Below are 26,828 nucleotides of genomic sequence, written 5' to 3'. Positions count from 1 at the left end.
AGGTTCTTCTTAGTGCGAGGGAAGAGCGCAGATACAAGCATAATATATACAAAAGGAATTATGTACAATAGTGTGACACACGGTTGGTACACCCTCCAGAAAGAAATATCTCCCGAGCGGCTGATGCACATGAAACACCTTCACTTGACCATTCTAACCTGGAACCATTCAGAATTTGTGTGAAGTCAACACGAGATATTCATCAGCTGGATTCAGAAATAAGGCACTGTATTTCATTGCTCTCAATATTCTTTTTTATAATATCCATCCTAACTTCCCCCCAAAAATAACCCTTAATTTGAAGTACGCTTCCATGAAATTTTATGAAATTTGTATTGCATTCCTTCATCATTATGCCAGTTAATGAAAATATCTTGGTTCATTTTAAAGCAAAAGGGTAAATTTTCCTACAGAAAACTTAAGGAAGATATGTGGAAGACAAGAGAATATGATGATCTAACTGTACTGTACATCTTCGAGCCAGGCAAATGGTATACGGATCCTTAGGAAGCAAATCCCCAAAATACCTAAAAGTCAATGACTCGCCAATTAATTATATTTTTTTCCAAACTCGCCCACTATTTGAATCACTATTTAAAGCTAGCTAACGTAATAATCCCGTTATCTATACTCTGTGATAACTATCGCCAATTTTGCCACACGGCCTAGATAATTTTCAAGCGAATTGAAGCTCTTGCTATAAAGATTGAATTAGCGATGTAGCAAAGATTTTACTGTATACAGTGAACCCTCCTACTTCGCGGTTCGACCATCGCGGATTCACACTTCGCGGGTTTTTTCCATAACCCATATATACTATATCTTTAAAATTCCAGCTCAAATGTCAATGCTAACCATTATTGGCCAAGATCACAGACGATGAGACGGCAAAGTTCACCGAAAAGAATTTGTAAGAAAATAGATGAGCAAAGGGCAAGTGGCTTCGGGTCTGAATAATAAGATAGCACATTCCTCTTGAATTTGAATGACTTGGGAAGTATTTTACAGCAAAGTATCCTTAAGTACTAAAAAATGATAAAATCTGTGAATATCTAAAATTTCACAAAAGATTTTAGCAGTCAATATAGCATTTGAAAAATAACGATGAGCTCTTTGAAGCGTGATATAATAGTTTCTTTTTATTGGAAACATTGCATAATCATGCTGAACAAAATTTTGAGATGTATAAATGTCTAAAAAGGAATTTATGTGCTGGTCAATTACTTTATTTATTACTGTAAACTCCAACAATTTTCTCTCTCTCTCTCTCTCTCTCTCTCTCTCTCTCTCTCTCTCTCTCTCTCTCTCTCTCTCTCTGTGCGTGAACGTCCTCAAGGCCGGTATAACTCATGCATGGTATATTTATAAATATTTTACAACATCGAACCATAATTAAAATTAGTTTTTCTTCCATCAGTGACTTGAACAGGACTAATATCGAAGTAATGTTATGTAGCTGTCAACGGAAGGAATTGTTTAGCTACTACACTCCAATTATTTGCATATGATTTTGCGGATTCAGGATATACATACACACATATATATACATATATATGTATGTATATATATATGTATATATATATATATATATATATATATATATATATAGTGTATATATATATATATATATATATATATATATATATATATATATATATATATATATAGATATAGATATGTAGATATATATATATGTATATATATATATATATATATATATATATATATATATATATATATACATATATATATATATATATGTATATATAATTTATATATATATATATATATATATATATATATATATATATATATGTGTGTGTGTGTGTGTGTTTGTGTGTGCGCGTGTGTGATCTATATTTGTGGTGGATGTCGAAATGATTTAATGATTTAACCGCTAGAGAATTATTGGGTCCTTTGACTGGCCAGAGTACTACATTGGATCCTTCAGTCTGGTTGCGTCTCATTTCATCTTTGCCAACACATACACAGAATAGTCTGGCCTATTCCTTACATACTCCTCATTCCTCATACACTTATTGTCAAGTGTATGACAACACTGAAATTACCAAACAATTCCTCTTCTCTGAGGAGGTTAACTACTGCACTTTAATTGTTCAATCGTTACTTTCCTGTTGGTAAGGGTAGAAGAGACTCTTTAGGTATGACAAGCAGCTCTTCTAGGAGAAGGATACTCCAAAATCAAACCATTGTTCTCCAGTCTCGGGTAGTGCCCTAACCTCTGTTCCATGGTCTTCCACTGTCTTGGATTAGAGTTCTCATGATTGAGGGTACACTTGGGCACACTATTCTATCTTGATTCTCTTCTTGTTATTTTAAAGTTTTTATCCTCCTGTTATTTTGAAGATTTTATAGTTTATGTATGAAAGATGTATATTAATGTTGTTATAGTCCTTAAAGTTTTCTTGTAGTTTATTTCCTTATTTTCTTTCCTCACTGGGCTATTTTCTTTGTTGAAGCCCTTGGGGTTATAGCATCCTGCTTATCCAACTAGGGTTGTAGCTTAGCAAGTAATAATAGTAATAATAATAACGGAAGGAATTGTTTAACTACGACACTTCAATAATCTCTATGCAATTTTGCGGATTCATGATATATATATATATATATATATATATATATATATATATATATATATATATATATATATATATATATATATATATATATATATATACATATATATATATATATATATATATATATATATATATATATATATATATAAATGAATGTATGTGTATGTGTTTGTCCTGTATTTGTAGCGAATATTCGAAATGTCAAATGATAACAAAAAAGGAAATATGGCAGCTCGATTTGTAACATTTGTATATATTTGCCGGGCCTGGTATTCGCTAACAAACTACAAAGCAAGTAAAGGCTGTCTTACATTCACTAAGGTTGGAGAAGGCTCACCCCATTTCCTAGAAGGTAGTAAGAAGAGCAACCCCTTATCTGTTTTGTCTCGGTGATGCTAGAGACATCTAACGAATGATTTCCCATGAGAGTCTGCGAAGTTTCAAATCTAACTGTATATCAGAGATGGAATCAACTCTTTTTTTCTCTCTCTCTTCATAGCCGAATGGTGTAATTCAAGTGCCTCCTTCATTTCAACAATTTAAAAAGTCAGAGCTGTGTCATTTACTTCAGAGGAAGCTACAGGTACAGTTCCGGGATGAAAGGAAATCTTTGTTTTGATTATATGCTAAAAGACTCCAAAAACGTTATTTGAAAGATTACAGGTCCAAACAGCATTACTAAAGAAAATAGCGAAAGACTAAAACATGAAGAACAAAGAAGAGACCGAAAAGAAAAGTATATGTAGTAGTCGGAGCTTAAGACCAGATGTTAAGAGCAATCAGACTTAGTAACTCCCAAACCTTAAGAAAAGAAGACTAGAGATAGCTAAAGATTGACCATGATCACGCTGATTTTAGTCCTTATGTTATGAGTTCACTTCTTAGAAGGCCAAGAAAAAGGGAAAAAAGAGTGTTGAAATTTGAGAAATTATTTTTTCCTTTAGCAGGTATAATTTATAAGAATCTCAGTAAACAAAACTTAGCAGTACTACCTCATCTGTGTGTGATCAATTTTCACTGTAATATCGCTACAACTGATTAGAATTTTAGTCCCTTAAAAGTAGATTGTGATTATCATAATGATGTTTTAAGAGACCCTGGTTTACTTTTTAGTATATCCTTTACATTCTTAAATTCATCAAAGAACAGTCTTTCTCTTTCATTCTATTAAGAAAATCTTCAATTCTTCTTTTTTCAGGGGGCAATGACTTTAAGGTAAGACTCCAGTTCAAGGAAGAATGGGTTCCTTGTGTAGATACTGACATGCACAGTAATTATTGCCTTGCACTCACTCCAGCATGGCCAAGGCGAGGCTTCAAGTTCTATCTAAATAACAGGATTATTTATAATTGCTCTTCATCAGGTAGATGCACAGGTAATAAGAACATACTTGAGGTTGTTAACAATTCAAGGTTTTCACTTTTGGGCATAGTCATGAGAAACATTTTATAGTGTCATTTCATAAGTTTAAAACTTCCAATCTCAAGTCTTACAAGACTTTCACCTTAGACCATGGTCTATCATAGATATGTCGTCATCAGCCCATTACTTAGAAATGTATGATTATAACTTCGGAATTATATCCATTGCAGACCATGGCGTACTTTTCAAAAATACCCGCATTAAAGCTGCTTCAGATGAATGTAAGGGATTACCTTTTGCCAATATCAATGAAGATCTAACTGGGAAGTACACAGCCATAATTGAACACCCTGAAGAACTTTTAACAGCTTCTTTCAACTTGACACTCTGTAATAAAGAAAGATCAGAAGTTAAATCCATGAAATTAATCCTCAGATTCAGAGGACAAGCGGCAGAGTGCGTAAGTCAATTTAACCACGAAAGCTTCTGCCTCACTGTAGAGAATGATGGCCAACATTTCCCTAGTAAAGCATTTAAGTGTTTTCTCAGAGATCGTTTAATATACAAATGCTCAGAAAATGGTGGATGTACAGGTACGTCTGTTAAACAAGCTCAAATTTTCATAACGTCAAAATAATACTTAACAGAGATTTATTGATAAGTGTGATCGTCTGTTTCTCTTCCATGTTAACAATACTTAAACTTTATTCTAGTTTTGAAGATCAAATGAAAATACTCAAAGGCTTATTTTTTGTAAAATTCAGTTTGAATTTCTTTCAAAATAATTTTTCCAAATATCCCTCTGTAACTTTTTCTTGGAAACTAAAGATAGTTGTATGCTTGACCAAAGTAGCTCAGCATAAAAATTTAGCTATTCCTTCAATATATATCAGGTCATGGAATCCTACAACATAATGTGCGGCCAGACTATGTCACCAAAGACTGCTACGGAATCCCTTTTGCTAATGTTGTTCCCGAAGCTACAGGGAAATATACGTGTATAGTGGAAGATGACACACTTCTTATCAAAGCTGATTTTGACTTGCATTTCTGCAATGGTAACTATCTCCTTCACAACATCATAATATCAATATTTTTGAGGTTAGTGATTCAGTTGTAAGACCAGATTGCAGAAAAATATTGTTAATAACTCTTTAGTCATTGAAGTAAATGTTACTATGATTATACGTGATCTCGGCTTATGCTCAGGCAATAGCATCTGTAACATTTTGCAATTCAGTATAATCATTTAAGTAACATATCTTTTTAAATTTACAAGATCAAATTATGTATAATATGAGGAACTGACCTTCCATGTCAATCTAATTTTCAGAAACAAATAATTTGCATCTACACCTCAAGAAAAATGATGTAAAAGTGAAATGCATTGATAACAAATACGCCAACATGAATGGATACTGTCTATCTATAGAACCAGATAAACATCAACTCTACAAAGAGTACAATTTCACTCTGAATGGTTCTCTAGTATATGATTGTGACTCTTCCCATTCCTGTTCAGGTAAAGGAAACATTGAGTGTCAAGTACACTATTTTCATTGGAGCTTTATGGTATTTGACTGTACAATTCAACCTAGAGACGCAAAAGTATAATACAGATAATTTTTTTCTAAACTAAGTCTTTTAACTATTTCATGGAACTGATATACTAATTTATCATGAAAAATGTTTATGCCTATGCTGAAGCCTTATCTCAGGGTGTGATAGGAAGAAGTAAAGAAATCATCAAAATATACTTCAGCAATCTGAATCATCGGATCATCATGAAATTATGGGTGCCAGAAAACTTTCAATCAATCAATCATGAAATTATGTTTTGTCGCTGTAATATTCCAATCAGTAACATTAAGCTGACAATTTAGTTATTATCATCTCAAAGACCACAAGTTGTTCTAGATTCTTTTCTTTTTTTTTTTTTTCAGGTAAAGGAATCCTTCAGGAAAGGATGGGCCAGAATGAAAAGTTCATCATGACCAAAGGTGCTTCTGGAAGTTGCTTTGGCTTACCATTTATCAACGAGGACGCTACAATGTTGGGATATTACACTGTTTATGCTAAAACTAAGAGTGGATCCGTTGTCACTGACAGCTATATGGTAGAACTTTGCCAAGGTAAGTTCAGTTGAAGTGTTAGGACCCTGGATCATTTTAGAGAAGTTATACTATGATTATGGCTACTAGTAGAAATTTTTAGTTTAAAGGTGAATTTTGCCAAGACATGTTCATTTGAAATATCATTCATAGGGCACTGGAAAAAAATTGGAGAAGGTATAACAAATTAATGACTAATAGCAAAATTTCGAAGTTTAAAGGTAAATTTTACCAAAACAGGTTCATTTGAAGTAGCAATGATAGGACCATGAAAACTTTAGAGAGATTATACTAAAGTAATGGCTACTAGTAAAATTTTAAGTTTAAGGTTGAATTATTCCAACACAAATAGAAACCTGACCCCTTTACTTAGGAGAGATAACAGCAAAGCTGGAGTACAGAGCAATTCTATAACGAAATTTAAACCAGTGGCCGATAATAACCGGCCAGGATTAGGAAAGCTCACCCACCCCATTCTTCCACTTTGATAGCATCCATTAGTGAGAAGAGAAATTCCTGCTTGCTTGAGTATTGGCAAATTAATCACTTTATAATCTTTCGTTTTCCATTGTATTAGAAATTGTGTGTGTGGCTTTGGTGGGGATGCCTGTAGAGATGTGAATGACAACTTCATTACTGCAAAGGAGAGGGATCCTCACCTTTTGAGCCCTTCCTGCAAAGGACACTCCTGCAGTCAGGGTTCTCCTTGCTGCATGTGTAAAGGAGTGGTCATCCTCCCTGTGGGTGGCGTATAGCAGCAGGAGGAAGAAAAAGTAAAAAAGGAATTCCTTGCCTTTGGGGGTGATCCTTGAACTTCAAGAACAAGTCCCAACCTTTTTCTCTGAACCCCTGTAAGCTCCACCCCCCCCCCCCATCCACCCTTCCACAATTGATTCCTTTGGTAGCCATTTGGATAAGAGTTGTGGCTCTTTGACACTGGGACAAATATCAAGGCAGGAAGACCTTCCTGTTTCCTCTAGCAAAACGGGATGGCTTCCACCTTGGGAGGAGTCCTTTTTCAGGTTAGTAATGCACTGCGTGCTTCTTGGCCTTTCTTCGAACTGCAAATTCTTCCATCAAAATAGTCGTTACTGGAGGCACTTGCTCCAAAAACAGCACAGGAGAGTATTTTGCTCCTGCAAAAGACATCATTGGCTTGTCTCCTTCGAGAGCAGAGAGAAGAAAGTCTCTCCTTCTCAACTTCATGCAAGCAAGGATGTATGCCTCCTGTTGATTGCTGTAGCTCATTAGAATACTCTAACTCTATGGAACTCGCACAAGATCTGCAAGAAGAATGTAGTTATAAGCGAGTGCTGTCACTTGAGTGAACACGGAGTCGCTATCACACCCACAAGGACAACAGTGAGTACACAGCTGAGCACGCTAGTTCGTCTGATTGTGGGTAAGGTTCCTTAACAGCCTCTGCCTGATACCTCCCCTGAGGCTGAGGATTTAGAAGCTGGCTCGTACTCTTCTCACCCATGCTCTCCTCACAACCGCTCTCTCTACTCAGAATCACCCCAACAAATTGTGCTTCATCCAAGCAAGCTTCACTTATGCACACCATCCCATTGGAAGGGCCATAAGATTTTGGACTTGTCCCTCTGACATGCACTCTTGTATGGGATCTTTCTGCAGAGAGAGCTAAATAATGCACTCACCAATGTGCATTCCTCAGCTTGGACTTGGATATTGTTCCAATTAAACTGAATGACCACTGAAGGCGTGACCATCGACATCAAGGGACAACTCCCTGGGGCTATTTTCGCCCTCAAACCAATCATGGTTGGTTTTACGTCAAAGATTTTAGGTTTCTGTTAATAGGTCTTTACTACACTTCTTACTATCCCTCTCTTTGGATTCGGAGAAGGGGCAATGAAGATCATTCACAGCCTACTCCAGAACAGAACAGAATTTGTCCAGTCCCCCGAGTACACTGAAGACATAAAGGTTGCCATCTAACTGCCTCTGCCCTTTCTCTGAGGGCTTATGACTTAGAGAAAGGAAGGATCCTAGGATTATTCCTAAGAATCGAACGTCCAGTCTAGTATTGGACCCTCAAGCTCATCGGGAGACTCAAAACTCAAGATCTACAGGATCCTAGAAGGGTGTTGTAATCAGACCTCTTGATCTCACTTCCCTCTCAGGAGAAAGGAGCGAGAAACGTATCTTTTATCCGACCACTCTCAATATCAGGTACGGTATGAGAGAGGGAATATTCTTATTTTGACCCAGATTCAAAGGCGTCTGACGGCAATATTCTTATTTTGACCCAGATTCAAATACGTCTGACGGCACCCTTCCTCAGTCAGGCGGACGTGAGGCCAAAAACACAGAGGAGGGCAAGTCAGATCTTTTTTCAGATCTTGGCCTACACAAGAAAAGTGAACGGTCTTGGAGAGGCCCTTTACCCTCGTCCCAAGGGGAAGAATACCACCATCAACAGGCTGAGCCATATGCCTCTAGGCACCAAACCTTGTCTAGTAGTTCTGGCATCAAAAGCTCTGAACAAGGTCGATGCACAGATCACTCTGCAAGGAGGAATTCCCAGACTATTTCTCTTGCTTTCTTAGAGTAAGTATCATCGGATCCAGGAGGGGTCTCTGTCTTGATCCTGCAGTTTCCACACTGACCCCAGACATCACTGCTGACTGTCTGGTTATGCAGCTCTTCACTTTATCATCATTAGAGGCAATGATCATGGAGAGCACGGCAATGGTGACTCTTCACTCCAACTCCTGAATTGACCACTGGTCAGGTAAAGTCGTTTTTTTAGCTTACACGAAGGACTTGACAGAAAAAGATAAATCTAAGGCACTCAAGACTATCATCTTGATAGGGGCCAGAGCAGTCGAGTTCTTGACTAACCAAGCTGCCCTCCATTGGGCAAATTGGGTCCTGAAGAGGTGTGATCCCATGGCCTTCAGCTTTCAGAAACAAATCAGCCAGCAAAAGATTTTAAATATTTGACTCGTGTCGATGAAGGGTCCTTCTTTGTTCGTGACAGAAGAGATTGAGGCTGTGGCCAAGGAAAGGTATGGAGGAAGGTAAGTCAGGACTCACTGTTGCACTGGGTGGTGTCCTTCCAGTGGCCACACTCTTCCTCCACTTCCAGACAGGCACAATCTTCCCCTCCAGCTAGGCAAGCACATAAAACTGCCCCGAGAAATGATCCTGGCCCAAGCCCTTCTATTCTGATGAGGGGAGTGAACCAACAGCCATTTCAGAGTAGTGGTCGAGGGTGCTGCCAACATGGGAAATAGGCCAAGCCGATAACCTCGCTATAGGGGACATTTCTCTCATGATGCCACCTGTGGGAGGATGTCTGCAACTCAGATGGAAGAGGTGGTGGTGTTACGGACTGGAGCGGTGGACTGTCGACATTCTTCAATCCAAATACTTCCTCTGGCTCGTCAACTCTCCCCCTCCTCTAATTTGACTACCAACAACGACATCGTCCTATAAGCAGTGTTCAGTAAAAAATTTAGCCCTTCGGGCAGAAGTTTAGACCATGTTTTTTAGTCAGCTCTTTCTTGTAGAGAAGGCATCTGGTGGCTGAAGACAAGATTTTGTCTTACCAACACCATTCAAGATAGAGACTTCAGCCACAGTCAGACAGAGGATTTGGCCTTTAGCATTCATGATGACAATCGACCTCAAGGACGTGTACTTCCAGATCCCAATCCCTCTAAACTCCAGGAAGTACACCCTTTATGTAGAGTGTACCACTTTAAAATCCTTTGTTTTTGGTCTCTCAACAGCACTGGAAGTTTTCACTAGAGTATCTACACTCGTATCAACACTGGCACATGTCAACAGAATTAATCTCTTATGTTATCTAAACGATTGGTTGATCCTGGTGGCCTGGGAGGAAAACCTTCTTCACCAAGACAAACTTCTCTTGCTCTGTAACAATCTATGGAGCATGGCAAACCGGGAGAAGTGAATCTTAGTGCCTAAACAGAGACTTGTCTACTTTGGAATGGGCATTGACCGTCCTCGCGAAAGACTTTCCATCTTGGGATAGAGTATTATGGCTATGAGAGGCAGCCCTCCCCTTCCTTCCTCAGCCCTGTCTGCCAGCTCAGCAGTGGCAGAAGATAGTGGGACATCTAGTCTCCTAGAAATTTCTCGTTTCAAACAGTTATCTTTGTAGATACATGGAAAGACACATTCAACGTGTACCATCATTATTATTATCATTATCCTATATGTATCATTTATTGTATTATGTGCATTCAAGCATTATTCCAGATGTTGCATATCACCAGATTAATTCATGTCTTATTAATATAGTATGGCGATGTTGTATTAGCAATGGCGACACTTACTTATTGTTCCCATGATGCACTGTCTTGTTTGTCCTGGTCTATTACTGATAAGCTATCTTTCCGTTGTTCCCATGGACTTTTTATTTTACTTGGAATAGATATAAAGAAACTACTTTTAAAGTTGTATCCTTGCCCCACCTATTAAGGTTAAGGAAGTTACCAACACATACATGGTGCAGTGAACTTATAGTGTCGTAATATGAGAAGTTTATTTTAAGTCGTGGACAATAGGACCCGGTCGACGCCATTAGTGGACTATCAATTCGAATGATTTTGTGGTTTTTATTCAGTTTATTCTATTTCATATGCCATATGCAGTGTAGTGATGCAAGTGAACAGTGAAGTGTTTTACTGTGCATTGTGCTTTTATAGTGCCCTTTTCATACGCCCTAGTGTATTATTGGCTGTGCTATTTGAAAAAGCAAGCAAATATTCTGTTGTGGCATGGTTGAAGCTTGTGTAACCACATCCAGTTTCAACAATCACTGCAGGGTGACTGCTGCCTGCAGCGAGACTAGCAAGTTGCTGCTTCCCTCAACTCACTGTCTAACGTATTCATCGCATATGCATACACTCACTCTTTGTTGAGCTTTTCTTATCAGTTTTGGATTTTAAAACATTTTGTGTTTATTGTTAATATTTTTTTTAGAATTGCATTTATGCTCGCTGCAAATTGAAAGTAATAATGGCCTCGAGAGATAGACGTACAGATCAGTTAGAAGAGACCACAGAATAGGGACCATTCAGTGATGTGGGGGCCCACAATGTTAACGCTGCCAACACCCACAGTGTTTCAGGAGTGTTGGAGCGCACTGCCTCCCCCTCCCCACCTTTCTTGAACCCCCACTACCAACCACCGTCTGCCTCTCAAGCTACCGGGACAGATTTCCTCACTTTGATTAGATTTTTAGAGGAATCTCGCTTGTACGAGGATGAAAGAAGACGAAGGGAAGATGGAGAAAAAAGACGAGAAAGACATCGTGAAGAAGAAAGAAATGGGAACAAGAAGCCATTCGCCTAAGAGAGAATGATCTTAGAGGGGAAGAAGAGAATGCAAGATATACTACCCTCATCCAAACTCTTGCACCTATCATCCATTCTTATCCAGGTATTCCTGCACCTGGCACAGAGGCAACTTTGGACGCCAATCAACCTGCTCTCCCACCTCCACAGAAAGCAACAGCTCACACACCACCCAAACTGAAACCAGATGCAACATTCCAAATGTTCAGGGAATGGAGAAGTCGGTGGGATGACTATGCCGTCATGGTGGATTTTTCTAAGCTTTCATGTGAAAAACAGATGATCCAGGTGAAGATTTCCTTAACTCTTGAAACACAGCGTATTTTAGAACACACATCTTCCACAGATAAGTCTGTAGATGAAGTTTTAGACACTACAAATGCATATGAAGGATTTGAGGAATGTAGTGCTTCGCCGAAGAGAGTTGGTTAGCTGTAAGCCATTGTAAGGAGAATCTTTTTCCAATTTATATGTGAGACTTCATCAAATCGCAGAAGAAGGTGATTTGGGCCCAGATAAGGCTGCTGCATATGAAGAGATCCAGCTGAAAATGATTATCTTGATGGGTATCGGAGATGCGCAGTAAGTCCAGAAGTTGATTGCCTTGGATACCAGTTCTCCTCTACAAGATTTCGTCAACTTCTGCCATACGTGGGCCACCCAGCCACTTGTGTACCGTTTCCGCCTACAATAGAAGTAAGAAGCTAAGCGGAAAGCCTCAACCTTTGCCAAAGTCCTCGAAGCCAGCTGTTTTATGCCAGTACTGGGCCCGTCTGTACGAACCAGATAAATTCCCCACTGCTAACAGTACCTGCAAAAGCTGTGACCGTGTTGGTCAGGGGTCCAGGATATTGAAGTAAAGTCCAGTGCCATCGTTGTCGTTGTGTTGGACACTTTGATAAATGCTGCAAGGATGACAAGAAAAGTGGTCATCAAGAAAGATCTTCAAGTAACAGTGGTACCTCTTCAGTTTCCAACAAACCACAAGATTCATGGAGCAGCTGTCGTTGCTTGGGGTCACATTCCGCCATCTATAAGAGGCCCAAAACTATCTGTGTACTCTTGTCATTTGGCGATATCATGTCTCACATTAAGATGTTACCGGACACAGGTGCCGACGTCACTATTATTGGACAGCAGCACCTTGACACCATGGGTATCTCCAGGAGCTGATTGCAACCACCTCCACAGAATGTTACGTTCACCATGGATGGATCTCCGATCTCACCTGCTCTGGGTATATTACAAGCTACCCTTGCCTAGGGCAAGCGATCCTGTCATGCCAGAATTCAAGTTTACAGAAATATGGAAGTTCCACTTTTATCCTATGGTCATTGTCAAGAACTGGCCATGATATCTTGAGAATTCCCTAAACCTATTTGGGAGATCAAACATGTAAATAGATGCAAAGACTGGTCCTCCCATGAGAATCCACCTAAAGGATGGTGCAGTGCCTTTTGCCATCCACACCCCAAGACAGATTCCTTTTGCTTTTAAGGACCAAGTCGAAGAAGAGCTTGATTCTATGGTGGCACAAGTGATAATCAAACCTGTCGGCGATTACCCTTAAGTTTGGTGCGCCCCTCTCATCGTTGTTGTCAAGAATGGGGCAGGAGTACGTATCACAGTCGACCTAACCAAGTTGAACAGCCAAGTTTCTCGTCCAACCCACATTTCACCCACACCCTACACAGCTATTTGTAGTGTGGATACGAAGGCTCGATACTTCACCACAGCTAATGCTCTCTACGGTTACTGGCAAATGGAACTGGCAGAAGAAGATCAACATTTAACCACCTTTATTACTCCATATGGTCAGTTCATACATTGCAGAGGACCGATGGGCTTTGCAGCTACTGGCGATGCGTTCTGCCTGAGAGGTGATATGGCCCTCCATGTTGTCCAAAATTGTATTAAGGTCATAGACGACCTCCTCCTCCATGGTGAAGAATACATTACACACCTTCATCGTATCCACAAAGTGCTCACTTAAGGATAAATTTGTGGTTGTTGCCCCCTCCATGAACCTCTGTGGGTACAATCTCTCGGGAGATGGCCTCTCAGCTGATCAGCAGAAAGTCAGTACCATCAAGGATTTCCCAACCCCTGCTAACCTGACAGATCTCAGATCGTTCATGGGAATGGTCAACCTGTTAGTGGAGTTTATGCCTAACATCGTTGCAGCCCAACTTTTACACCCTAATGAGCCCCAAGAGAACATTTGTCCGGACTTCCGACCATGATGGAACTTTTCAACGCCTCAAATTAGCCCTCACCTGTCCCCAATTCTTGCCCTCTTTGGCCCAGACCTACCCGTTGTTCTTTAAACGGATGCTTCACGCCTCATTTGCATTGGATCTGCTCCCCTGCTAGACCATGGTAATTGACACATGCATCTAGTTCAGTGTGATTCTTGTTTTCTCGCCGATGCAGACACGCTATTCCACCATCGAGCTCGAGATGTTAGCCATTGTCTAGGCAATGACAAAGTGTAAGCTGTATCTAGCCGGCCTACAGCACTTCACTCTGATGATAGATCACCGGCCCATCTTACCAATTCTGAACAGTTATACACGGGATGCCATCGAAAACTCCTGTCTAAAGCGCCTCAAGGAAAAGATCTCACCTTACATCTTTACAGCTGTATGGCCTGCTAGTAAGTTGCTCTGTGTTCCAGATGCATTGTCTCGAGCTCCGGTTAGCTATCCCACACAGGAGAACAAGATCTCAGGCACTTCTTCTGCTGCTCATCACCGAACTGTCATAGCCATGAACACCGTTACCCTTTCAGACGAGTTTTCAGCTCAGGATGCCGACAGGATACTCCAGAATCTTCATGATGTAGCAAGAACAGATCCCACGTATACTCGTCTACTCGATTGCATCACATCAGGATCTCCTCGCAACAGATATGATCTTCACAATTCCGTACTACCATATTGGAAACTACGTGCAAATCTTTATGCTGATGGTGACCTTGTCTTGTATGGAGCAAGAGTTGTAGTTCTTGCCACCCTTTGTCACACACCTTGTCCCACTTGCATGACAGCCGCAGAGGTGTAGAAGCAACCAGTCAGTTTTCTGCCTTGGCATTGACTCTGACATTGCCAACACGGTCAGAGCTTGTGAGGCATGTCAGACATTGCAGCCATCTCAGCAGCAGCAACCTTTAATGAACGATGACAACCCAACAAGACCCTTTGAGTAGGTCTCCACTGACTTCTTCGTTGTCACGGGGAAAGCTTTTCTTGTCATCGTCGATCGCCTGTCAGGATGGCCTGCTGTCGCACCCTGCAAAGGCGATATTACCACTTTAAACACAATCAGTATCTACTGCAGATACTTCCGGGAAGTTGATGTTCCTCTTTGCCTTAGCATTAATGAAGGGCCACAATTCACCAGCACAGAGTTCAAGGATTTTATGAAGGGGTGGGGAGCTCAACACATGGTAACATCACCTCACTATCTGCAATCGAGTGGTCATGCCGAAGCCACAGTGAAGTCAGTCAAGCACCTCATCCTAAAAACAGCACCGTCTGGCAACATCGATTTTGAAGATTTTGACTGCTGCTTGCTGGAGCTCAGGAATACTCCTAATTTTAAAGGACGCTCCCTTGCCCAGAACCTGTAGGGCCGACATCTCAGGCCATGTATCCATGCCCATCCAAAAGCATTCTCCAAGGAGTGGCAGGTCAAGACTGAAGACTGTGACCACTGTAATGCTGCCCGCTATAACCAGGTAAAGACCCAGAATGATCAAGACCCGCCCTCTCATCGTTGGGACAAAGTTGGCATCGTCATGGGCCATGGAAAGTCAAGAGATTATTTAATTCATCTCCCTTACGGTTGTGTGTGGTGGCGTAATCACCGCTTTCTTCGCTCAGTGCCACCCACTATTAGTGAACCCTCTCTCCCTGACCCTGTGGCCCCTTGCCAGGACCTAGAAAGAGAGTCCATAGTCAGTATTGCTCCAGTGAATCCACGTCATTCCTGAAGACACATAAAAAATGAGTCAGCTCGAGATTGCAGTACGAGCATGATGGTGAGGGAGGTGTAGGTACATGAAAAGACAGATTTAACATGTACCAGTATTATCATTATCATTATCCTATGTGTATCATTTATTGTATTATGTGCTTTCAAGCATTATTCCAGATGTTGCATATCACCAGATTAATTCATGTCTTATTAATATGATATAGCAACATTGTATTAGCATTGGCAACACTTACTTATTGTTTGTCTTGTTTGTCCTGGTCTCATACTCATAAGTTATCTTTCCATTGTTCCCATGGACTTTGTATTTTGCTCATAAAAGACATTGAGAACCTAAATTTAAAGCTGTATCCTTGCCCCACCTATTAAGGTTAAGGAAGTTACCAACACACAATCTTTACCTGCAGTCTCTTCAATAGGATTTGAGGAAATACTCATCTCAACGCAAAAAAAAAAAATAAAAAACGCTCTCAATCATTGATCTCGATACGTGAAGACTCCAGACACAATCTGAAATGATGGCTGAATGAGACGAACCTCCTAAGGGGTCTCCTCTTGTGACGCCTCCATCAGAACTTCTTTTGTTCACACATGCGTCAAAGGAAGATTGGAGAGCATATCTCCTACAACTTCTGGTATCAGAACAATGGTCCGACCAAGATCATTGTTGCCATATCAGTATGTTGGTGCTTTAAACAGCTCTTCTTGCGCTTGGACACTTTTGATCTTTTTTGACCAGTCATTCAATGATATTGATGAGCAACTCCTCCATAGGGGTATATATAAGCAAGCAAGGAGGTACCTTTTCTCTACATCTCTGCCAACTAGCAGTAGAGATCCACAAGAGAATGGTACTCAACTCAATCACTCTAGCAGTTCTGCTTCATTCAAGGCAGAAGAACATCTTGCTATACAAACGAAGCTGAAGGATGCAAATTGTTGGCTCAAAGTAGTCTATTGCGTCCTCAGATAGCAAGCCAGATCCTGACTTTGAGATGTTCACTGACATTCGACCTGTTTGTCATATCACTAAACTGGAAATGCCCAGCATACTTCTTACTGGGACCAGACTCGGAAGCAGTGTTCAAGGATGCTTTTCTGCCCAATGGGAAGGCTTCGAAATACATACTTTTCTGCCGTTCTGCCTGATAAGTGTCCTAAATCAAATCCGAGCCACTCTCAACCTCAATATGACTCTAATAGAGCAGAAATGCCCCAAGTACAATGGCACCCGGATGCAGATTGCTGGCTCAGAATGGTCTTTACATCCTCAGATAGCAAGCAAGATCCTGACTTTGAGGTGTTCTCTGACATTTGACCTGTTTGCCATATCACTAAACTGGAAACTCTCAGTATACTTCTTAATGGGACCAGACCCAGAAGCAGTGTTCATGAATGCTTTTCAGCCTGATGAGACAGCTTCGAAATACATAATTTTCTGCCGTTCTGCCTGATGAGTGTCCTAAATCAAATCCAGGCCACTCTCAACCTCAATCTGACTCTAATAGAGCAGAAATGGCCCAAGTACAATGGTACCTGGATGCAGATTGTTGGCTTAGAATGGTCTTTGCATCCTCAAATAGCAAGCAAGATCCTGTTTGCCATATAACTAAACTGGACACTCCCGGTATACTTCTTACCGGAACCAGACCAGGAAGCAGTGTTCAAGGATGCTTTCCAGCCCGATGAGACAGCTTCAAAATGCATACTTTTCTGCCGCTCTGCCTGATGAGTGTTCTAAATCAAATTCGAGGCACTCTCAACCTCAAAATGACTCTAACAGAGCAGAAAGGCCCCAAGTACAATGGTACCCGAAACTTCTTTTTTTGATAGAGATTCTTAGGGAATTGCCTCCTTTTCGCAACCTGTTATGCCAACCACATCCCAGATAATCCACAGCAAAGTGGAATCGATTAGGCTTCATAATTGTAGATTATCCACCGTCTCCTTTCAGAGAAAGATTTCATGGATAAAGTTGCACAACATGTCTGGATTCCTCTGGAAGTCTTCAACTTCCGTGTATAAATCCAAGTGGGTCATCTTCTGTGGTTGGTATAGTGGAAGGAGTTTTCTTTCGGAGCCTCTATCACATTAATAACTTAATTTTACTTTCTCTTCAAAAGGAAAAGATCTGCTCAGTATAAACGGTAGAACTCTTTATGTGTATACAGAGTTTTGAGCAGGCCTGTCCTATGTTAGAGGTAAAACTACCACCCTGGAATGTTACCAAGGTCTTACATTCCCTGAAGAGGGCACCATACTAACCAGTGAGGCTTGCCTCAGACAGAAAACTCACACTTAAAACGGTGTCTTTGCTCCCCTTAGCCTCCTTAAGTGGGGTAATGAGCAGCATGATCTCTCCTTTATTATTAATTATACCAGGAGACTGAGGCAGGTCTCTTTCTCCTTCGTCCTTGAGTTCGTAGCCAAAAGTCAGCATCAGTTCCTAATTCCAGGTTTTCCTCTTTACAGATCGCGAGCCTTAGAGAGGTAACCGATGAAGGTTTGTATTTGTGTTGGAACAAATGATAAATTTAGAGATAATTTGTATTTTTTCTAACAATACAAACCTGAGTTATTTACTTTCCCGCAATCTCCAGCCCCCTAGAATCCTAGAAAGTTCCGGCTGAAATCAAAGTAACAACTCAGTGAACAAGCATTGGGGAGTGTGGCTTCCACTTGCCGGTAACTACCGGCCACTTGTTTAAAGTGTTATAAAATTTTAACTGGCGTGTACTCTAGCTTTGCTGTTATCTCCCCTATGTAAAGGACTCAGGTTAGTATAGTTATGAAAAATAAGAATTATCTAAAAAAATTCACCTTTTTTTGTGGGACAGTTTCAGTGAAGTGGCACTGATAAGATCCTTGGAAGATTTTAGAGAAGGCCTGCTAAAGTAATGGCTACTAGTAAAATTTTAGGGTTTGATAGTGAAGTAATTGTAAGACAAGATTTATAGATAAGAAAAGAGTAAAAGTTAACTTTGGAATAGACAAAGACTAAAGATTATTATTATCAGATTTCTTTTGATCTAAGTAATATGTACTGAATCAGTATTGTTATGTTTTCATCCTCATAAGAAATATAGTTTAAGAGAACTATAGCTTTCCGTTTGCCATGTTGTTTATGTTGATAGATTTATTGAAAATATAAAGTTTACTTTAAAACTAAATTACTACAAGAGATGGAGATTGGCAACGCATGACCTACTTCAAAATTTCCATCAATTATATGCTATTACATAAAATATTAGCTTGAATATATCAAAATTACATATAGATTTTAACTTTTAATTCCTGCAAGTGTCTGGTGTTACGGAAGATGCAATACTTGAGGAAAAGTTTACTTGTGATATCACGCTTGTCAGTATTATTCATTTATGATTGACTCGTGGTCTTGATTTGTGTTATTTGGGTGATGTAGAAACTTGTAAATATCAATATTAAATTGTTATTCAAAATCCGTATTTATACAAATTATCGTGTTAGGATAATCATCATTAATCAAAAGGAGTGTTATATGAAAGGCTATGAGATCATAACATTCACATTTACTCCTAAATAGTTTGCAGTGAATATTTTAATTCCATAAAAAAGATTAAATTCCTTTTAAGTACAATGTTTCACTTTCACAGCCACTCGCCATAGATTTACTTATCAGCACCAATGTCAGTATAGTTGGCATTTTTGGAATCTTAGTGGCGTAGTTAATGGGGGACGGGGGACCCATTTTAAAAATACCACCAGAAGCTCCAAGAGAGGGCAGCATTCAATGCATGGTCAAATAATTATAAACATGTAAGTAAGGGAGAGAGGTCCTCTTTACTAGATCAGCCGCCCCGGACCCCCAAATCTCTAGCTGCACCCTTGTTTTAAGATTTTGTTAAAGGCAAGTCTATTTTACAGGATCTTCTACTGTATATAACGACACCAAAGCACAAACGAAGGAGACTGAAGATTGTAAGTAAGATGTTTCTATTTTTTTTAAATGATATGTAGTTCTTATTCTCGCACTCAATTACTAATCACATTGTAGATCTAAGAATATCTGTCTGCTTTATATAGGAATAAGATTCTTAAGTTTCTTACACATCTCTTCTCATTTGCTAAGCTTTAGCATAGTCATATGTATAACATATGCGTAAGCTTAGAAAGCTTTGTTCTCTTAATTAGTGAAAAAGGAATATCATTATTATGAAATTTTAAAGAATCAAGTCATAAACATATACTCTCCGGGTACAGTTCATTTTCTTTTTGCCTACACAAACACACTGAACATTCTGGCCTATTCTTTACGTATTCTCCTCTGTCCTCATACGCCTGACAACACAGATTACCAAACGATACATCTTCACTCAAGGGGTTAATTAACAACTGCACTGTAATTGTTCAGTGGCTACTTTATTCTTGGTAAGGGGAGAAGAGACTCTTTAGCTATGGTAAGAAACTCTTCTAGGAGGACATTCCAAATTCAAACCCTTGTCCTCTAGTCTTGGGTAGTGCCATGGCCTTTGTACCATGGTCTTCCACTGTCTTGGGTTAGAGTTCTTTTATTTGAGGATACACTTGAGCTCACTATTCTATATAATTTTTCATCCTCTTGTTTTGTTAAAGTTTCTATAAAATATATAGGAGATATTTATTTCAATGTTGTTACTCTTCTGAAAATATTCTATTTTCCTTTTTTCCTTTCCTCACTTGGCTATTTTCCCTATTGGAGTCCCTGGGCTTATAGCATCCTGCTTTTGCAACTAAGGTAGTAGCTTAGCAGGTAATAATAATGATAATAATAATAATAATAATAATAATAATAATAATAATAATAATAATAATAATAATAATAATAAGTGCGTATGTACTATACAGTGCATGTGTTTATAAACATTTTGTGACCATTCATATCTCTTTTACATCCTGATTTTCCTAGTTTTTTAAGTGTTTCTTATATTAATACCTATTTAACTTATAATTTTCTGGTACAATTGTTATCACTTAGTTTATTAATCTGCCCCTTTTATCTAAAGATTCTTTTAACTTTACATTGTTACCATCTCTCGTTCCATAATTGTTATTCACGTTTTTTTTATCATCTTTTCTCATCCTTCTTTTACAGATTCGTGGAGCAACACCAAATTAGGCATCGTAATTGCTGTTATCATCTTTGCGTTTGTCGTTGGTGTCATTATCGCGATTTATGTCAAAAAGAAAAGCCCTTGCTTGATTACTCCAAGAGAAGATGAAAGGGATGAAAATTCCCTACCGCTAAATCCTCGAAGGTAAGGAGTTTTTGATAGGCAAGGGTGTGAGCAATAAATCAAGAAATGAATAAATAGTGGCTACTAAGAACGATAAACAATAAACAATAGGGCCAAAACACTCAGATTAAATGGCTAACTTTGGTGCCTTGTGTATGTAGTAAACACTTGACTGGCTTGAAATCTGTTACTTTTCTGTCACATATGTTTTAACATTTTGTATTATCTAGAAAAACAAGTAACTATTGTGAGGTCAAGATCATTATAGCTAATAAGAAATGATGAAATGTAACATTTCAACAACAGTTGCCTTGAAATTTTAATGGTAAGGTTACAAGTACACAAGGTATGCCACATTTGCTTTTTATAGCTATATTTATTTTCGTGAGTTTACACGTATTGATCAACTGCCTTAATCCAAATAGAAGTAGTATAGTGGATTTGTTGGTGACTCAACCCTGTGGACCCAGATTCAAGCTTAGACTCTCAACGGGATATGTTCCGTCCGTCTTGAATCAGAAGGAGATGGCTTGGAGTGTTAACAGAATATATTCAATCTATAGAAAATTGTGCAACAGTACATAGCTCCCTGCCCCGCTCTGTCTTACCTTGAGTAGAGAGAACTTTGGGCCTCAAGGACATCGTACAATAGTGCACCCGCTCGTCCTATCACATGCAGAGAGAGTGCTAAGGCCCTGAACATGATACCTTCAACCTCTAGGACACTTTTCTACAGCATATTTATATATATATATATATATATATATATATATATATATATATATATATATATATATATATATATATATATGTATGTATGTATACATACATACATATATATATATATATATATATATATATATATATATATATATATATATATATATATATATGTATATATATATATATATATATATATATATATATATATATATATATATATATATATATATATATATATACACACCTACGGTATATACGGTACATATATAGATATATATATATATATATATATATATATATATATATATATATATATATATATATATATATATATGGGTGGCTTTGTTGCCGCTCCGGCTCGTCACGGGGTAGGCGAGTGTGTCCTACGGCATTCATAGGTGTGTCCTACGGCATTCATAGGCGAGTATGTCCTACGGCATTCATAGGCGTGTGTGACCTACGGCACTCATAGGCCTACGGCATTCATAGGCGTGTCCTACGGCATTCATAGGCCTACGGCGTTCATAGGCATGTATGTCCTATGGCATTCATAGGCGTGTGTGTCCTACGGCATTTACGTCAGCTTCAGTTGAAGTTGAATGGGTGTCCTCCTCGTCACGAGTGGAGGTGTTGATGGAGGTTTTGAAGGTCATGAAGTGGCTGTCCATAAGGGGCGTCGGCTTTGGTCACCAAGTCCTTTATGCATAAATTATCGACGTGGGGTATGGCAGCGCGTACAGGTTTGGGTGAACAGCTTACCCAAAGGGCATGAAGTAGGTTCACCTCACGAGGAGAGCCGTCTGCGGCAGGTTGCAGGCGAGTAATACTGGCCATTTTCCCGAGGGTGAGTGAAGCCCTCTGGCTTCACTCTGTGCAATGATCTCATATTCACAACCATGATTTTCAATTCAAGATTCAATATGTCTTGTTGCAAAGGCAAGAATGTTTCATGAATGGCATTTTTTCTGACTTGGCTTCTTTGAAAATTGCACTCAGACCATTAATTGTTGGTCTTTACAACCTCTTGCATTTTAGTGTTGAATGGTTTGAAACATAATTCAATGGTCAGTGCCAATTTTACGACACTTTCCAGCAGGGAGTATCAGTTCCATAATTGCAAGCCAATTATCAGCACAAGTATCTAAAACGAAGTGATTAATGATACAGGCACCTAAAATGAAAATAATTAATGATACAAGTATCTAAAATGGAATAATTAATGATAAATCCATATAAAAGGAAATCATTAATAATAAAAACGTCTAAAAAGAAATAATTAATGATAAAGTATACAGCAATTAGCATAAGAATTGACCTTCAACTGGATTTGAAATCATCTTTATTTGGCCAATTCATATGCTTGTATTATAAATATTGTAATGGCTGTTGCTTTCAGGGGATAGCATATCGTTCTGATAATAACTATCAAATCAAGTTATTTACTTTTATAATTCATATTTCTAAAAAGGAGAATAACACAGATTATTTTGATGTTATATGTAATAATACAACTCGATTACTTCTGAAGAAATTAGTTGTTCAGTCTAAAATGATTGGGAAATGCGAACCTGATTTATTGCACAAAATGTAATTTTGCCTGTAAGTTACACAAAACCTATCTTACATCACAAAGGATTTTCAAATATATACACACTATCACTCTGCACATTTTGATACGACATTTGTGTATGTAGTACCAGTATTAAAAAATATATGAGCTAATATGTCCAGGAATCTGTGGCGAAGAAATCAATTTTGAAGTGTATAGTGTACATGTCTAAACGAGGTTTTCAATATGTAATGCAATGATCTTAGACTCACAACCATAATTTTCTAACAGAGAAAACATCCCTCCTTAAGAAACAATAGGTTGTGACTTGTTCTAACATGGATAGGTGTTACTCGCGTTTTACGCCCCTTTATGAATTTGGCCGCTAGGAAATTTTGTTCTCGCGACAATCCCTGAAGACTTTCCCGGTAATCTCTGACTGGCTTTGCAAGCAATGGGACACCCTAATAGCCTACCATGCCCTAAAAAATTACCTCCTGGAGCAGTACTCACTATCGCCAGCCGCCCGCATAGTCAAGCCTTTTCAGCTCTCTCAACAACCATTGGGGGACCAAAAGGCTCCACTCGCCCTCAGGTGAACCTCGTGAGATGAACCTACTTCGTGCCCTTTTGGTACTGCACCTACCCAAACCTGTATGCGCTGTCATTCTCAATGTCAATATTTTGCCCATGAAGGACCTGATGACAAGAGTTGACGCCCTTACGGACAGCCACTGCACCACCTTCAAGACCTCCATGAACGCCTCCACTCCTGATGAAGGGGACAACTATTCAACATCGACTGAAGCTGACCTGAATGCAATAGGACACAGATGCTCACCCCGTGACATTCCTGTTATGTAATTTGTATTGAGTGTAATGTTGCACAGTATTGCATCGATAGAACATATTTGAACATTGTTTATAAGTTATATAGCGTATGTTATGAAGGATTTAATCATTTATTAGTTACCTCAAAGATATTATAGGATTGTTGTTACTTTTTTATTGCAGTAGGATCCAATCTATTAAGAGTGATGCTCATTTGTTATTTTCATATATATCATACAAGAGTTTGTTTACTTTGATGTCGAGTCACGAGTCATAAGCTACTCAGAACTGTAGCAGTAATGTAACTTGAGCAGATTAAACGACTTTTTTCGAATTCCACTGAGAAGAGTCGGCGAAGATGGGATATACACAACTATAACACCTATTGCTTATCTCAGGTGAGTGAGCTGATAATATAATGGTAATGATACTGTAGTGTACACAGTAGCCTATATGGGATATACACAACTATAACAACCATTGTGTATTTCAGGTGTGTGAGCTGATACAGTAATGGTAATGATACTGTACTGTACACAGTACATGGCGACAATCAAGACCCAACAAGATGAATGCAAACTCAGGCAGCAGGAAATCATAGCCAACCAGAGGAACACAACCCTAGGCTACAATCAAGTTCGATGCCAAGAAAGAAGTTAACGTCAAAATTAACATTTCTATTTCATCTATGTTAAAAACCAAATTAGGTGTGGATGAAATTTGTAACCAGTAGGCAATGAGTGTTATGGTAAATATTTATCTTAAGCCAGAGTTAGTTTTGCAATAAGAGACATAAAGTGCAAACTGATAGAATTTATTGCATGAAGTATCAAAAAGTGCAATTAACAACGTAGGAACTAGGATAGAATTAACTTTGTTTTGGAAGTTTCAAGTTAATTTTGTAGATTTCATTAGCCCAAACTAATCCAGGTAGGAATTCAAAATCCCTCTGTACATTGAACATTCTGAATGCTTTAGCATTGTTACAAAACCGAATTATATTGCAACAAGATGGCAAAAGTGGTGCGAGGAATTTAAGATATATTTAGAAGCATTAATTAGTATGAAAGATGCGCAGAAGAAGTCATTTTTACTTCATTTTGCTAGTAAAGAGGTTCGGGAATTATTTAAGACATTACAACATACAGATGACACAAGTGAAGCTGCAATTAAGGCTTTTACCACATATTATGCTTCTCAGGTCAATATATTTTTGAAAGGTATCAATTTACAGCACAGGCATATCAGAAAGAAAATGAAAGCCAAGATACATTTGAACTAGACTTAAGAATATAGCTGTTTCGTGTGAATCTCCAGAGTTAGAAAATGTTACCATAGATCAAGTTATTGCCCATCACAAGAGCTAAGAAAAGAATTACTGCAAAATAAAGATTTAACACTAGAGAAGGTATTGATTAAATAGGAAGAGCTTTAGAAACATCAAATAATCAAGTAACATGATAGGCCGATCTACAAGCAATACAATGGAAAATTCTAAAATTAGCAAGATAGGCTCTAAGTTTAGAGACAATGAGAATCAGAGAAAGAATACATCAAAGCCTAGTCATGGGAAATTGCTGAACTAAATATCAGAATCAGACCTATCGCAGAGGCAACAGGAAAAACCCAAATACCATAGGTGTGGTAAAACTGATCATCTTGTACATGAAACATGGAAATGCCCTGCTACGGGACAGACATGCTTGAATTGTAGAAAGACGGGCCATTTTACAAAATCTTGTGGATTTCTTAAATAGTGCGCAAAGAAATAAATGCTGCAGTTGATACTATAGGCAAAGAGAATAGTGTGTAAAATGTTCATGATAGACAGGATAGGTCAGAAACTGATTTTGCGTTTTGCATAAAATCTGTCAACAAGGACGCACAGAAACATTGTAGAAGTGGTCATAAATGGTAAACCATTTATAGTGCAAGTTGACTGAGAAAACAGCTAAAACTATTCTTAATTTGTTACTAGAAGGTACAGATAAAGTTTTGAAAGATTATAATGGTTTTGATATTCAGGTAATAGGTGCCTCAACAATAGAAGTCCAGTACAAAGGAAAGAATGCCAATAACCATATTAAAGATAAAAGACAAACATTTCTAGGTTTGGATTAGTAATTGGATTTAAAATTAGATAGGCCAAGTACTTTGAAGGTTACAGGAAGTGACTACCTTATAGAGTAGCAAGTAGTCCAGCTATATGGCAACAAACTATGAATAAGATTTTTGCAGTAATGCAAGGAGAATTAATTTTTTATAAATGATATTTTAGTCTCTGATAAAAATAAAATAAAAAGTAGAGAAAGATTACAGACAGTTCTGAAGAAGTTAAAGTAACATAATATTAGAATAAATAAGATCAAATATATTTTAGAAGTTGATTCAGTAGAATACTTAGGTTTTGTAATTATTGACAAAGGTATTCACTAGACTAAAGAGAAAATTAAACCAGTACAATCAACGAAGGTACCAGGAAATGTTAAGGAATTACAATCATTTTCATGTTTGGTAACATTTTATGGAAATTTCATTCAGAATCCATCTATAATTGCACATCATTGTATAACTTGTTGAATAAGGGTGCAGAGTGGAAATTGAACAAAACATTATCAGGACTTTTGAAAGAATCAAGCAGGAAATAACATCACCTACATTCCTAGTACAGTATCCAGCAAAACTGGTGGTACCTGAATTCAGTGATTTTCGTTCAAAAGTCACTAACTCGCAAATCTTATTTTCTTCACATTTCTGGTAAAACTAGGTTCCCGGGGCGAAGCGTTTTGAGCCTTCGCTCAAAAAAAGATACAGTTTATTAAGCATAATTATAGAGAATTAGTGCTATATTTTCAATAAAAATAATCGCTACATCATTATGGAAAAATTAACAAAATAATCCTTAATTTTGATAAAAATAAAAAGATAATTACTTAATGAGTCTGATTTTTTAGCCACCATAGTATTTTATTTAACATAAAGAACATATCAGAGATGTAGTTGTGGGCAAAGTCTAACAGGACACCAACAGGCACAGTCGCCGTGTCATG

At 38.4% G+C, this 26,828-nt stretch overlaps 1 protein-coding gene across 7 annotated transcripts in view; it reads left to right on the top strand.

Moving 5' to 3' along the window:
- Nucleotides 1-25,841, top strand: part of LOC137635386 (uncharacterized) — a 77,541-nt gene extending 51,700 nt beyond the window's left edge. For all 7 annotated transcript variants that reach the window (XM_068367856.1, XM_068367859.1, XM_068367857.1 and 4 more), the window contains 8 exons: nucleotides 3,799-3,975; nucleotides 4,193-4,555; nucleotides 4,856-5,020; nucleotides 5,296-5,484; nucleotides 5,906-6,094; nucleotides 19,327-19,380; nucleotides 20,534-20,696; nucleotides 24,272-25,841. In XM_068367856.1, coding sequence (XP_068223957.1) covers nucleotides 3,799-3,975; nucleotides 4,193-4,555; nucleotides 4,856-5,020; nucleotides 5,296-5,484; nucleotides 5,906-6,094; nucleotides 19,327-19,380; nucleotides 20,534-20,696; nucleotides 24,272-24,284 — 1,313 coding nt within the window. In that variant the 3' untranslated portion in view covers nucleotides 24,285-25,841. The remainder of the gene's footprint in view (nucleotides 1-3,798; nucleotides 3,976-4,192; nucleotides 4,556-4,855; nucleotides 5,021-5,295; nucleotides 5,485-5,905; nucleotides 6,095-19,326; nucleotides 19,381-20,533; nucleotides 20,697-24,271) is intronic.
- Nucleotides 25,842-26,828: the final 987 nt, after the last annotated feature.

This window comes from Palaemon carinicauda, unplaced genomic scaffold (assembly GCF_036898095.1).
Source record: "Palaemon carinicauda isolate YSFRI2023 unplaced genomic scaffold, ASM3689809v2 scaffold12, whole genome shotgun sequence".
Classification (NCBI taxonomy): domain Eukaryota; kingdom Metazoa; phylum Arthropoda; class Malacostraca; order Decapoda; family Palaemonidae; genus Palaemon; species Palaemon carinicauda.
The sequence above is the reverse complement of the archived record's forward strand: the minus strand, read 5'-3'. Positions and strand labels throughout refer to the sequence as shown.